This window comes from Lycium ferocissimum, chromosome 3, assembly GCF_029784015.1.
Source record: "Lycium ferocissimum isolate CSIRO_LF1 chromosome 3, AGI_CSIRO_Lferr_CH_V1, whole genome shotgun sequence".
NCBI classification, from domain to species: Eukaryota; Viridiplantae; Streptophyta; class Magnoliopsida; order Solanales; family Solanaceae; genus Lycium; species Lycium ferocissimum.
Window position 1 is genome coordinate 49,480,581 of NC_081344.1, and position 13,601 is coordinate 49,494,181.

Genomic DNA, 13,601 nt, shown 5'->3' on the forward strand with positions numbered 1-13,601 from the left:
ATATCGGTCCAATCTTACCTTTTCGACCTTCCGTATCATCATTCGCCTTTTTCGTCGATGCGGGCTCGTACGGAAGTCGACGATTAGTATAAGGAATCTTATTTCCTATGACTTGGCTCTGTCCTTAGATCTAATGACGAAAGAAGGTCAACCATTCCTAGATGCCCCGCGACCTCACATTTATAAATGTGGCCGGCTTCGCGCCTATAAACGAACTCGGACACGACTTTGCGGACAACCCTTAGACCGCAGGCACCTGCTCTGATACCACTTTATCACACCCCGATCTCACTAGGGTGTGATGGGCACCCGACCTCATATCTGGAGCCGAGCGAACCCGCTGACTCTTATTACATATATACCTTCCTTGGATTCTTAGATCAATAAAAAATAAAATACATGGTAAAACTTCCAAAAATTTTTTTATCGTTTCTCAAATTAAACACAATCTGTAAGCGTAAGGGCTATGTAACGTAGTGTACAATAAAAGCACATCGGCTAGTGGAGCCATTTTCAAAGCGACTGCAGACCCCGACTGCGTAAAGTCTCTAACCGAACAAAGCGCACGAGCACACATACTGCGACTAGACGAACTCGGAACAAATGGAATCTACTAACTCCCGTGGAACGTCTTACGCAATGGCTTCTACTCATACGCGTGTACTGCGCGGCATGAAACGCGGCGCCCACAAAAGGGGCGTCGGTACGAGCAATGTGCGAGTATGTAAGGCATAAACAATAACATAGTGAGGGATATACATATGAGCAATAGTCGTGTGGAAACATAGGACATTTCGTGGCGGAAAGAGTAACTGTACATGTGAATGCCTTTTAGGCCGGATACCACGCATGCCATATCATAGTATATCATATCATGTCATATCATGTCATATCATATCATATCATATCATATCGTGTCATGTCATATCATATCATATCATATCATATCATATCATATCATATCATATCATATCATATCATATCGTGTCATGTCATATCATATCATATCATGTCATGTCATATCATATCATATCATATCATGTCATATCATATCATATCATATCATATCATATCATATCATATCATATCATATCATATCATATCATATCATATCATATCGTGTCATATCATATCGTGTCATATCATATCATATCGTGTCATATCATATCATATCATATCATATCATATCATATCATATCATATCATATCATATCATATCATATCATATCATATCATATCATATCATATCATATCATATCATATCATATCATATCATATCATATCGTGTCATGTCATATCATATCATATCATATCGTGTCATATCATATCATATCATATCATATCATATCATATCATATCATATCATATCATATCATATCATATCATATCATATCATATCATATCGTGTCATGTCATATCATATCATATCATATCATATCATATCATATCATATCATATCATATCATATCATATCATATCATATCATATCATATCATATCATATCGTGTCATGTCATATCATATCATATCATATCATAGCGCCGAACGACGTCGGCTCGCCCTGTAGCGAAAATACTCGGCTCGCCCATAAATCCGCGTCCGGGCATCCGCGTCCGGGATGATAAACGGTGACCAGTGGCAATGAAACATGTTTCCTTCCCATTCCCCATATATCCCTTCGCCCCACCCCATGTGCATATACATATCTCATATACATATGTCGTATACATATACTGTATAAGCATGCAGGAGAGCCCAAAGAAAATCATGTATCCATCGGAGTGACATAAGGTCGGAAACCTCCGATTACATTATGGAGTAACCAGGGTCGTCATGTCTCACCTTGGAGGAACAATTATCATAACGCGAGACTACCAACGGAAAATAACATTAAAGAAAACATGGAACGAAATCATGGACACCATAAACGTTAATTTGTATGCTTTGAAATCTTTAAAAAAAGTAGTATCATAACTCAGGAATAGACTTAAAGGTCAAAAAAATAGCTTAACATTTCATATCGTCGTGTTCGTGGTAAGAACATATCCTTGACATATTCATCATAGACGTTTTCTCATATCTGGCATCATCATTGTCATCATAAAATCATAGTCGTTGTTTTAATCATAAAAACTTTCAAAAATCGTAAAACTTGGATTTTTGGAGAAAAATGAAGATTTTGGGAAGCATTTAATAACTTTTAAGAAGGAAATTATACCTTGGAACCATTACGTCTAACTTTTGGAAATGAGAACGTTATGGAAATATTTATAAAATCTTACATATGAATCATGCCATAGAAAGAAAAGGGACGAGCCTTAACATACCTGCGCCACGCCTTATTAGCTACGCTTATTCATCCAAGCTTGGTTCCGCTAATCTACATTCAAGAAAGTCGGTGCAACGATTAGATTCATTGACATATACTTGTCGTAACCTCTCAAGTTCCTTCACTTATGGTCTGCCGGAATTTTGGCAGCATCTCCCCTATAAATATACCTCCCCTGAGGATCCAACTTGGCTTATTTTAATCAACAACAACAATCCGGGAATTCGACCCGGCCAATCCATCAACAATACCAATCAATTCAATTCAATTCAATTCAATTTAATTCACATAATCTTCCAACAATTTAATCAACATACTACTTCATCCGAAACCTACAACTTTAACAACAATCATACATTTCGTTATCATTTATCTATATTAACTTCAGCGACAACCTTCATTCTACATTACATGATCCATAACGACGACAACTAAAATGTCAAATTTCGTCAATTTACACTAGCTTACCAAAACACTCGCTATTTGGCCATAACCATTTCTTACAACCTTCCAAACAATGCCTCACTTCAAATCATTAAATCTTCATTCAACATCATAAAATTCTCTACAACAACTACTAAAATACCAAATAGAATCAAATACCATAACTTGCCAACCACGCCCCATTCGGCCACCACAACTACAAACATAATTTTTCCATGAATTTTCCATCTTTTCCTATACATTACAACAACAACCAACACTCTACATAAAATTAATTCATTCTTTCTACACCACATCCCTTCCATTCGGCCAACACATATACACACATATTTCATGAATTTAATCCTTTTCTACACACTTCAACATAGATAAATCATCTATAATATACAAAAGGAAATTAATTCTTACCTTGTTCCTTCAACTTCTTCACTTGACCATTGTTATGAACTTGCAAGCATAGATGTTTTTCTTGCTCCAATAGGTTCTCCACTTTGCTAGGGACCTTCCAATTAATGGGAATACTTGAAGGAAATAATTTTTCTTGATCAATCTTTCATAGCCAAATTGTTGGCCATGGTGGCCGAATACTCTCCCTCTCTTCATCTTCTTTCTTTTTTTCTTTTTCTTTTCTCTCTTGAAATTTCTTGACTTTGTGTAGAGAAATATGACTAATATGTCATATATATATATATATATAGCTCCTTCAAGCATGTGAGGAGCACATGCCCTCTTTCTTCATCTTTTTTTTTCTAGAGTTTTCTTTTCTTTTTCTTTTCCTTTATAGAATTTTCTTTCTTTTCTTGAACTTTTTTCTAAAATAAAAGATGACTTATTTTGGTCATCATTTTTCATTCTTTTTCTTCACATGGCCAATATGGCCCCTTTTTGGAACTCTCTTGAATTCTTGTGAAATGACCATTTTGCCCCTAGCCTTTTTTAAATATTTCCATGAACCATTTTGCGAATTTTCCTTTTCGCCCTCAACCTTTCTCGATATTCCATATCAACCATATTCCTAGATGATATTAATAACCCACTTGCGCATTAAAATAGTTTTGGAAAACGATCTTACCTTCCACATTCCACGACTTCTTCGAAACGTACGAGCGCACGAAATACGGGCTATAACAATAATATCCTGGACGCAGGCTAACGATGATGCTAATGCTATTGATTATTACACCGTACCTATATGGTCGGGCAGCTTATACAATTATGCATATATGATATGATGATGAATATGAAAGTGAGCAAGCATGTATGATTTCCTCTATGATTCAGTTAGTTACAGATTGCTCCTTGTTTTATGCCTCCTCAATTTATTGATGCTTCATTACTGTTTATGCCTTATATACTCAGTACAATATTCGTCTCGCGTCCTTTTCTTCGGACGCTGTGTTCATGCCCATAGGTAGACAGGGAGGTGACCCAAACTCGTAGGAGCTAGCCGTTGATTTGAGAGCACTCTATATTCCAGAAGTGCCACAGATTTCTCTTTTGGTATATATTTGTATATTCATGTTTTGGGCATGACGGGGTCCTGTCCCGTCCAGATGTCTAGTATTCTAGTAGAGGCTCGTAGATCCGTAGTGTGGGTAGTATGGTCCCATGGCTTTTACGTGTATATATATATATATATATATATATATATATATATATATATATATTATTTTTGGTAGCCGAAGGGCTTATGTTTATAAAAGCAAATGTATTTCGAAAAAATGCCGGTTTATATGATTATGAGCGAGATAGTATGAATGATAGCGAGATAGCGATAAAGTGAGAGGTGTTCGGTGGTTAGCCGGATACCGTCGCGGCCCGTAGTCGGGTCGTGACGAGTGGTATCGGCGGTTCGGTCTAGGAAGTGTCTACGAGCCGTGTCTAGTAGAGTCTTGTTTGTGGTGTGTTGCGCGCCACGCTAATAAACAAGAGGCTACAGGGCATTTAGGAAAAATGACCATCTTTCTTCATATGAGATCGTGCGATAGAGCCGATTATAAGATTTAATCCTCCCTAATGAGTATGTTGTGATTTCAGAAATGCGCAAAAGCTAAAGCGCCGGAAGGGCAAGACTACGACAAAGAGGCGGGCGGAAGGAGCCGCCTATGAATGTTGAGGGAGGAGAGTCACATCATGAGGCTTTATCTAATGCCTCCCTACTCCTCACTAGTACGAAGGGGCTTATTCCGGTTCCTCCACCGGCTACTTCGGGTCAACTAGTGGACAGAGGCTATTAATTTATTGACTCGGTTGGTTGCGCTCGGAGCTGACGACGGAATGTGGGGCCAAGTGATCGTTCGGCTAGTACTAGAGCACTGTGATTTTATGAGTCTAAATCCTTGGAATTCTTTGGGTCAAGCGGGATGAAGACTCACGGGGCTTCATTGATGAGATGCTAAGAACATTGCGGATTATTCATGCTTCCGAGACTGAATCGGTGGAGTTAGCATCATATAGACTCCGAGATGTGGCAGTATTATGGTACAACAATTGGATAGCGTCGAGGCAAGAAAATGCGCCTCCTCCCGTGTGGCAAGAATTTGTTGATGCCTTCATTCGCCATTATTTGCCGCCCGAGGTCCGCCGAGCTAGAGCGGATAGATTTCTAAACTTGAAGCAAGGTAACATGAGCGCCCGAGAGTATAGCCTCCAATTTAATTCCTTGGCTAGGTACGCCCCGACAATGGTGGCCGATATGGGCGACAGAGTGTACAAGTTTGTGAGTGGCCTAGGGCCACATCTATTCAAAGATTGCCTAACGACTTCATTACATGACGGGATGGACATTTCCCGAATTCAAGCCCATGCCCAAAATCTCGAAGGGCAACAACCTCCACAAAGAGGTGAACGTGATGTTGATAGAGGGCCAAGCAAAGAGCTAGATACGTGAGGCACGAGCCATGATTATAGAGGGGGATCGAGCGAGACATTTTCTAGCACTCGGGTCGGTCGGCGACTAGTGCACCTCCCCGGTTGCGGACGAAGATTTGATCGCTCTTTCCGATCGGGACGGGGCCGAGTTCGGGCCCCGGGTTCACGGTTCGGGGGTGATTATAGTCGAGAGGAGACCTCCGTGCCGCGATGCGGTCGGTGCGATAGATTGCGTTACGGGCGGTGCGTCGGGGTTCGGATGCTTGTTATACTTATGGCCGAGTAGGGCACATGATGAGAGATTGCCCGTCGATGAGCGGCGAGCTAGGACCCGGGCCACGGGATCGGTAGCGAGGATCTTCTTCGGTACGTCCTACGGGGCGGACTCCTCGGACCCCGGCGGTCCGGGCGGGGGAGGCGGGGGAGTATCTCGCCGGTGCCACGCACCACCGTCTATATGCATTAGCCGGACGGCAAGATCTTGAGTCCTCCCAGATGTGGTCACAGGTACATTGACTGCGTTCTCTTATGGTGTGTACGCATTGATAGATTCGGGATCTACGTTATCATATATTACTCCATATGTTGCAAATCGTATTGGGGTGAACCCGAGCCGATCAAATCTTTTGAGGTATCTACTCCGGTTGGTGATCCGTGATAGCTAGCGGTATATAAAGATTGTATAATTGTGATATGTGATCATCAGACCAAAGCTAATTTAGGTGAGCTAGAAATGCTAGATTTTGATGTTATAATGGGTATGGATTGGTTGGCTTCCTGTTATGCCAATGTTGATTGTCGAATGAAATTAGTTCGATTCCAATTTCCGGGAGAGCCCGTACTTGAATGGAAGGTGTCACGCCCCGAACCATGGCCTGGGCGAAACACGGCACTCGGTGCCTTACTGTATGTGACCGAGCGAACCACATGGCTTGCTGAATCATCATGAGGCATAACATGAGCGGAATATAACGTGAATGTATGATGAGCCTTTATAAAATGCAATAAGTCATAATACTTGATCAAAATACTTGTTTAAACATGAGTGCGGAAATAACATGAATGAGCCAAAATGGCTATACGACTCCGAATGTCTAACATAATATAACTGACTTGTCTAGTCTATGAAACCTCTATCATGAGTCTGACTAGAAAACATACTTACGGGACAAGGCCCCAAAGCGTACCTTAGATGCGCATAACTAATCATAAAATAAAAGTTGACTAAACCCGAATGAGATGGGGCTCACTAATAAGCCGATACGAATCTTTCCTGCGAGCGGATGCGCACCGTTACGTATATCGATTACTGCGTCGTGAAATTCGCCCCCGAGCAATAAAAGGGGACATCGGTACATTGAATGTCGGTATGTAAAGCAACCGAAAGAAATAACATGGGACATAAAGTAATAAAGATAAGAGCGAACGTGAAAGCCACACACACACTGGCACACACATGAGCATGAACATGAATACATATATAATATAAAGCATGAGTAAAAATATCATAAGTAGGGAGAGCAATAACTTATAACCGATCCATAGTGCAGTGCTTGCGTCACTTGCCGGAACACTCGATCCTTGCCGGGGAACATGAGATTTAATAAATTATGAAAGGATCCGATCATTATGAGAATCATCGGAACATGAGTGGATTAATCCTCATCCTACGGTGGCAACGTAGTTTCGGGCTATCGAAGCCCTCCTCGGTAATTAAGGCAACTCCCAAAAAACATGAACATGTAAAATAGTGGCACTTGCTGTCCATAGTATATCATGAAACATAACTTGCTTGTACATGGTTTTCATGGATCATAACTTGCTTGTACATGGTTTTCATGAATCATAACTTGTATTTAGCATGTGTGTATCTTGAGTCATGGCATGAACATAGTTATAAAATACAATTACATGAAAACTTGTAGACATGTAGGATATTCATGAAATAAGCATTTTTATTTAAAAACATGCATGCAAGAACCCATGGAATGCAAGATATGGGTTTTCATGGATTACGGACGGATTCTCAATAATCATAAAGAAATATTAAGAACTCAATGATGGAATTATAACAATTCATACATAATATAATCATGAACATGGACCTAGGGTTATCATGAGCATGGTATAGAAACCCTAGTTTTAGTAGAGAATCATAATTTATGGATTTTGAGGCGTGGGGAAGAACAATGATGTTCCCACACGTAGATAGTAACTCTACATACCTTAGTCTCTCCAAAACTTGAATTAAAGACTTGAGCTTTGAAGAAGATTTTCAAAATCTTGAATTCTTGAACCTTGAGATGGGTTTTCTTGAAAACCCTAGTTTTAGGAATGATGATTTCTTGTTTAGATTACAAGGATATGTATTAGAATTAACTTGGAATAATTAGAGTAGGCTTACCTTGGTGTTCTTGATGATGGAAGAGGGTAGGAGGTCGTTCTAGGGCTTGAAGGAATGAAAATAATGATTTGAACTGATATGGATGAATATATACTGTTCTGGAAAAATTAAATTTTCGGCCGGTTAAATACTGGCCGTATTTTGAAATACGGGCCGTATTTTGAAATACGGTCCGTATTTTGACATATGGATGGCTAATTGCGTCTCTTGATAAAATGGCCATAACTCTTTGCACGGATGTCTGTTTGACTCCCATAATATACCGTTGGAAAGGTATTTCAAAGCTCTACAACTTTCATGAAGGAAGTTTTCTCAAATTCCAAATACGTTTTGAAATACGGGTCGTAAAATGAAATACGGTCCGTATTTAACCATGTGACATCAAAATGTCAAATTCCAGAATGTTCAGAAATTTTGTAGTAACGGTTTATGACTTGATTTACGACCCGTAAACTGAAATACGATCCTTTGTTCATGGGCGTAAACTCCCATCTTACAACTGAACAGGAAAATTCCAATCCTCACATCCTTTATCTACTTCTCTAAGTCTAGGATCATGGTCAAAGCTTAGGTTAAAGGTACGAGGTGTTACAATATCTCCCCCTTGGGATCATTCGTCCTCGAATGATGGGTCATGTTTAAGAACATGGCTGGACATGGCTTGAATACATGAACATGAAAGAAACATGACGTAAAACGTACGAGCTTGACATGGTTACGTGGGAACATGGTCATGGATCATGAGAACTGAATACATGATTACATGGAAACATGTACATGGGGAACATGAAACTGAGTAGCACCTATATGAATGAGAATCATGAAACATTTGTCCTCGATTTATGAATAGTGGTTAAGAATCGCTATTGACTCTGGAATCTACAAAATTTATGGCAGGACTTCCTTCATAATTCGGAACCTCACGACATTTCTCAAACGTCTGCCAACTAACTAAAGTACCAACACACAACTCACATAGCATCTTAATACACATGATGTGACATAACGTGATTATCGAATCTTGAATGTATCTAACATAAATACGGATTAAGCTTGAACACACAGATATTGGCTGAATGATTACATGATTACTATACATAGGGTTTGGAAGAAATGCGTAGGCATGAATGACATGAGTACTGGAAATAGGCACGAACATGAAATGATTACCTGGGCGTGAGACGCATGACGTGGTACATAAATACATGGGCGGATGACGAGAATACATGAGTGCTAAAGCGCCATGAGATACGGATACGTGTAAACATGGGTATCGTAACATGGGATACGAATGTCGAAAACATGATTGTTACAACATGAGGGTTGAATACTAAGCGCGGGTAGGATTTGGATACTTAGAGACTTGATCATAGATGCTCGTTTGTCACCATGGTAATATGAGATAGGAGTACGACTTAGGCTTTGGATGTAAGTGTAACTCGATGTGAATGCGACAGACTTGAGTCGTATAACAAGAATATGATCCTAACATAGGTGTTCATAAATCTCTAGCATAGGCATGACATGAATAAGTCGAATCTAAGTAGAATACTCCCGAGATAAGTACAATAGGGTACATGAAAAGATATCTATTTGAATATAGGAATGCACCTTACTTCTGATTATCTTGCTAGCTGTTAATCAAGATTATGAATACCTTAGCTCATCTTGCTCATTCGCGTGAGCGAATTATAGAGGACTGAGAGAAAAGGAATTATTGGTACTATTCATATAAGATACTTTACTTTAGAGAACAGACATGACATGGTGCATTGTACATGGAGGACGTAACGTGGAACATGCGTACATGGGAACGTGATTCATATGGCATGAAACGTGAATAGCATGACATGGGGCATGGGACCATGAGCAACCTGACATTTACATGAGTACATCATGGATGCATATCGTGGCGTACGGACCTAATTTCATAAGTATTGAGCTATTAATAAGACATAAGCGTGATTTGCGTAGAGTACAATTGTAGGCTCACTCTTGGGTACTCATAGACGTACGTGGGGATGGATAAGATATCAACTTTTGGAACTTAGCTATACTTACGAGTGGGACATGGTTCAACATAGTTTACTCTTATTACTGTAAGTCGACACCCTCATTATAAAATAAGACTCATGAAGGCAAGGATCATAGGCATAAATGCTTCGTCCGTCAAGCACCTAAGGCATAAGTAGAAAGTCATCTTGAACTTAAACATGGCATAAGTACTTCAGAAAAGAAAATGGCATCCTTTGTGCCAAGCTACGAGCTACTTTAAAACAGTAACCAGAGGAACATTGTGAGTTATGTAGAATCGTGGGTAGGACATCCATCTTGACTTACTCTTATCATTACCTACCAACCCCACTGTTAGGCTATTTCTATATGTGGATGCTCAAAGAAGTCGGTCGTGGGCACGAGTACGTGAGAACATAGGTAGCATATCTTTGGAGTTGAAATAAATCATTTACCTAAAGCATTTTTTTCCCCTTGTTCAAGGACTAGGTGGGCATTTCATAGGATTCTTAATCTTTAAACTATTGTGTTACCTTCTCCTCAATCATTATCAAAATCAACATCATATTCGGAAAGCACTTAGAAGCTAGAACGTGGTCATGGGTATAAAAGCACGTTAGATACGTGAGACATGAATGCGGTCTTTAACCTTGGACATGAGTACAACCAGATGTGAGAAACATGAAAGAACATTCCCTTGCATAACTTACTATTGTATGGAGTCTTAATTCTTGTATCTTAAACATGAAGTGTAAAGCTTTAACAAGGGCATAAGATACGTATGCTAGGCATGTGTAGAGTACGTTTGGGCATTGGTACTACATAGTGCATGAATTATTCTGGAATTGGAAACGTTACACTCTTAAACCTTTTATTCGCCCTAAAACTTGATCTCAGCGACATGACAAAAGACGAATTCCACACACTTTATCTTAGCTACATGAAACTGTGATCCTCTGACATTATCCTCTGACGCCTATCAACTTACGAAACACAACATCTATATCGACACCTTATCATATTATCTCCCCTTAGTTCAAAACACATCTAAAGCCTCTCGGTTGGATCCCTTAAGTTAGCGAGTGGTCATCTAGTGGTTCCGCTAATTTCTCTAAAATACCGACGACTCATTTATTTAGCTTACTTCAAGCAAGTCTTACTCGATAGGAAAATTGGATTACTTAAATGAACGAGTTTCTAATGTACATAATCGGCATACTAGCTTTGTCGATCTTGGGAAAACTCTTTTCCGATAACTCTCGAGACTCTTTTTCCGTAGCTTGCTCTCTTCCGCTTAGATGGTTTTCTTCTTTCACCAATTTCTATACCTCAAATTTAACTTAAAACCCTTTGGGTTCTAACACGCATTCGGTGTATCCAGTGCTTACCTACTTAGTAGTGCTAACTTGACTAAGTAACTCAAATCGTACTTCTACTAACTCTGCTGAAATTTTTTAATTCACTGTATCTATTCAAACTTACTTACTTACTATGCTTTTGTTAACCACTTGCTAGCATCATATCCTCTAATTCTTCTCTGAGTACTAAAGTGAAGCATAAGGTTATTTCTAACTTTTCCTCCTTATCTGACTCTATTCTGGGGTTGTATACTATCCTTTCTGAACTATGGACATGGATCATACTTAGGAAAATTTCATCTGTCTCAAACAAGGAATTGGAACAACTAACCCCAAACTCCCTATACACTTTCAAAATTATATCATACTATACACATCAGGGATAAATACTTAATCGCATAACCTAAAAGGGAATTGTCATATCTTTTATCTCATAGTAATAACTGCTTCTTGTAGTAACTCACTAACATCATACTCTCTAGGTCTGATCTGAATAAGCTTAAATAAATTAAAACTAACCCTACAAAAAAAAATTCAATATCGTCTGCTCATGGTTTTCTTATCGCATCAGTCCCTTCCTAGTCATATACATAGGTCATATGGCAAAAATATATATATACCCTTGAAAAAAAGTCGACACTTTCTAGTATTACAGGTGGTTGGCTCTTAGGCTATTTCCTGCTTAAAACTACCATGAACAATTTATGCCTGCTGCAGTTAACTTCCTAACATGTTACCTTATAGGGTCTTAAATATGAACTATCAACTGCACAATAACCACATAAGACATAATAGATCTAGGGCATAATATCTCATATGTGACAAGGAGGGAAAATTATTGGCATACCTATGACACATGTGACGGCTCATTGGAGTCCTGGCGATCTATCATATCATGATAACGTGCTTGATCCCCACTTAATCCTAATACTCCATCCCTATCAGTGCCTTGGTCTGCTAGTGTCCGAGTACTACGGGCTGCGAACGGTGTTGTTGAATTGGCTATGCCTGGTCTGGGGGAATGAATTGCACCACCACTCTTAGTGTTACTATTGTACTTGACTGAAGGGCATTCTCTTTGCACGTGGTCTTGGAGACCACAATTATAACACACATCCGAACCTATCCTACACACTCCTGCATGTCTTTTTCCACACCTACTGCAAATGGGGTGCAAAAAATCTTTGTTATCCTGTTTCACTTGTGGGCAATCTCTCAGATAGTGACCCTGTCGGCCACACCCAAAACATCTATGGGTGCCATAGCGACACACCCCTTGATGTCTCTTATTGCACTTGCAGCAAATAGGATTATGAAAACCCCTCTTCCTCACATTGGTCTGAGCTGGGACATTAGTGGTACTTGAAGCAGGTTTTGATGACCTACAGTCGCAGAATTGAAAAATTAGAAATCTCAGAGTCTGAGAGTTCGTCTCTGGGGTCGCATCAATGGTATCCCTCGGGCTCGAAGTTGCCTTTCTCTTAGTAGACATTTTCTGAAAGAATGCAATGCGCACAAGTCAGAATAACTCCTGATAACTCTATCTGAAAGCAACACATCGATAATGATTAGTTTCACGTCTTCCTCATCCATTGAGACTAGGCGTATTCGGTAGAATGGGAAACAACACATGAGTTCGAGTGATTTCTGAGAACACAGCTCTATTGCACGATCTAGAGTTGAAAGAAGTGAGACAATCTTAAATGTCTTGGTGGTGTTTGTTTATATGTGTGGCGCGCACACACATATAAAAGTGACTCCACTGGACACGGTTTCATAGAATCCCTATGACACTTGAACCTAGGCTCTGATACCAAGCTTTGTCACGTCCCGAACCATGGCTTGGGCGAAACACGGCACTCGGTGCCTTACTGTATGTGACCGAGCGAATCACATGGCTTGCTGAATCATCATGAGGCATAACATGAGCGGAATATAGCGTGAATGTATGATGAGCCTTTATAAAATGCAATAAGTCATAATACTTGATCAAAAAACTTGTTTAAACATGAGTGCGGAAATAACATGAATGAGCCAAAATGGCTATACGACTCCGAATGTCTAACATAATATAACTGACTTGTCTAGTGTATGAAACCTCTATCATGAGTCTGACTAGAAAACATACTTACTGGGACAAGGCCCCCAGTATACCTTAGATGCATAACTAATCATAAAATAAA

At 39.6% G+C, this 13,601-nt stretch overlaps 1 protein-coding gene across 1 annotated transcript; it reads right to left on the reverse strand.

The window, feature by feature from the left end:
- Positions 1–12,265: 12,265 nt before the first annotated feature.
- On the reverse strand, positions 12,266–13,011 carry LOC132048897 (uncharacterized). The gene is made up of 2 exons (XM_059439580.1): positions 12,893–13,011; positions 12,266–12,800 (listed from the first exon to the last, which is right to left on the reverse strand). Exons 1-2 carry the CDS (start codon positions 13,009–13,011, stop codon positions 12,266–12,268), a joined length of 654 nt encoding a protein of 217 aa, XP_059295563.1.
- Between the last annotated feature and the right edge of the window lie 590 nt (positions 13,012–13,601).

Bases quoted from the DNA above. Each gene is read 5' to 3' on its own strand.
- LOC132048897 (XM_059439580.1), bottom strand. From the start codon at position 13,011: ATGGATGAGGAAGACGTGAAACTAATCATTATCGATGTGTTGCTTTCA. The intron at 12,801-12,892 runs GCAACTTCGAGC...CTGCGACTGTAG, and splicing joins AAATGTCTACTAAGAGAAAG to GTCATCAAAACCTGCTTCAA.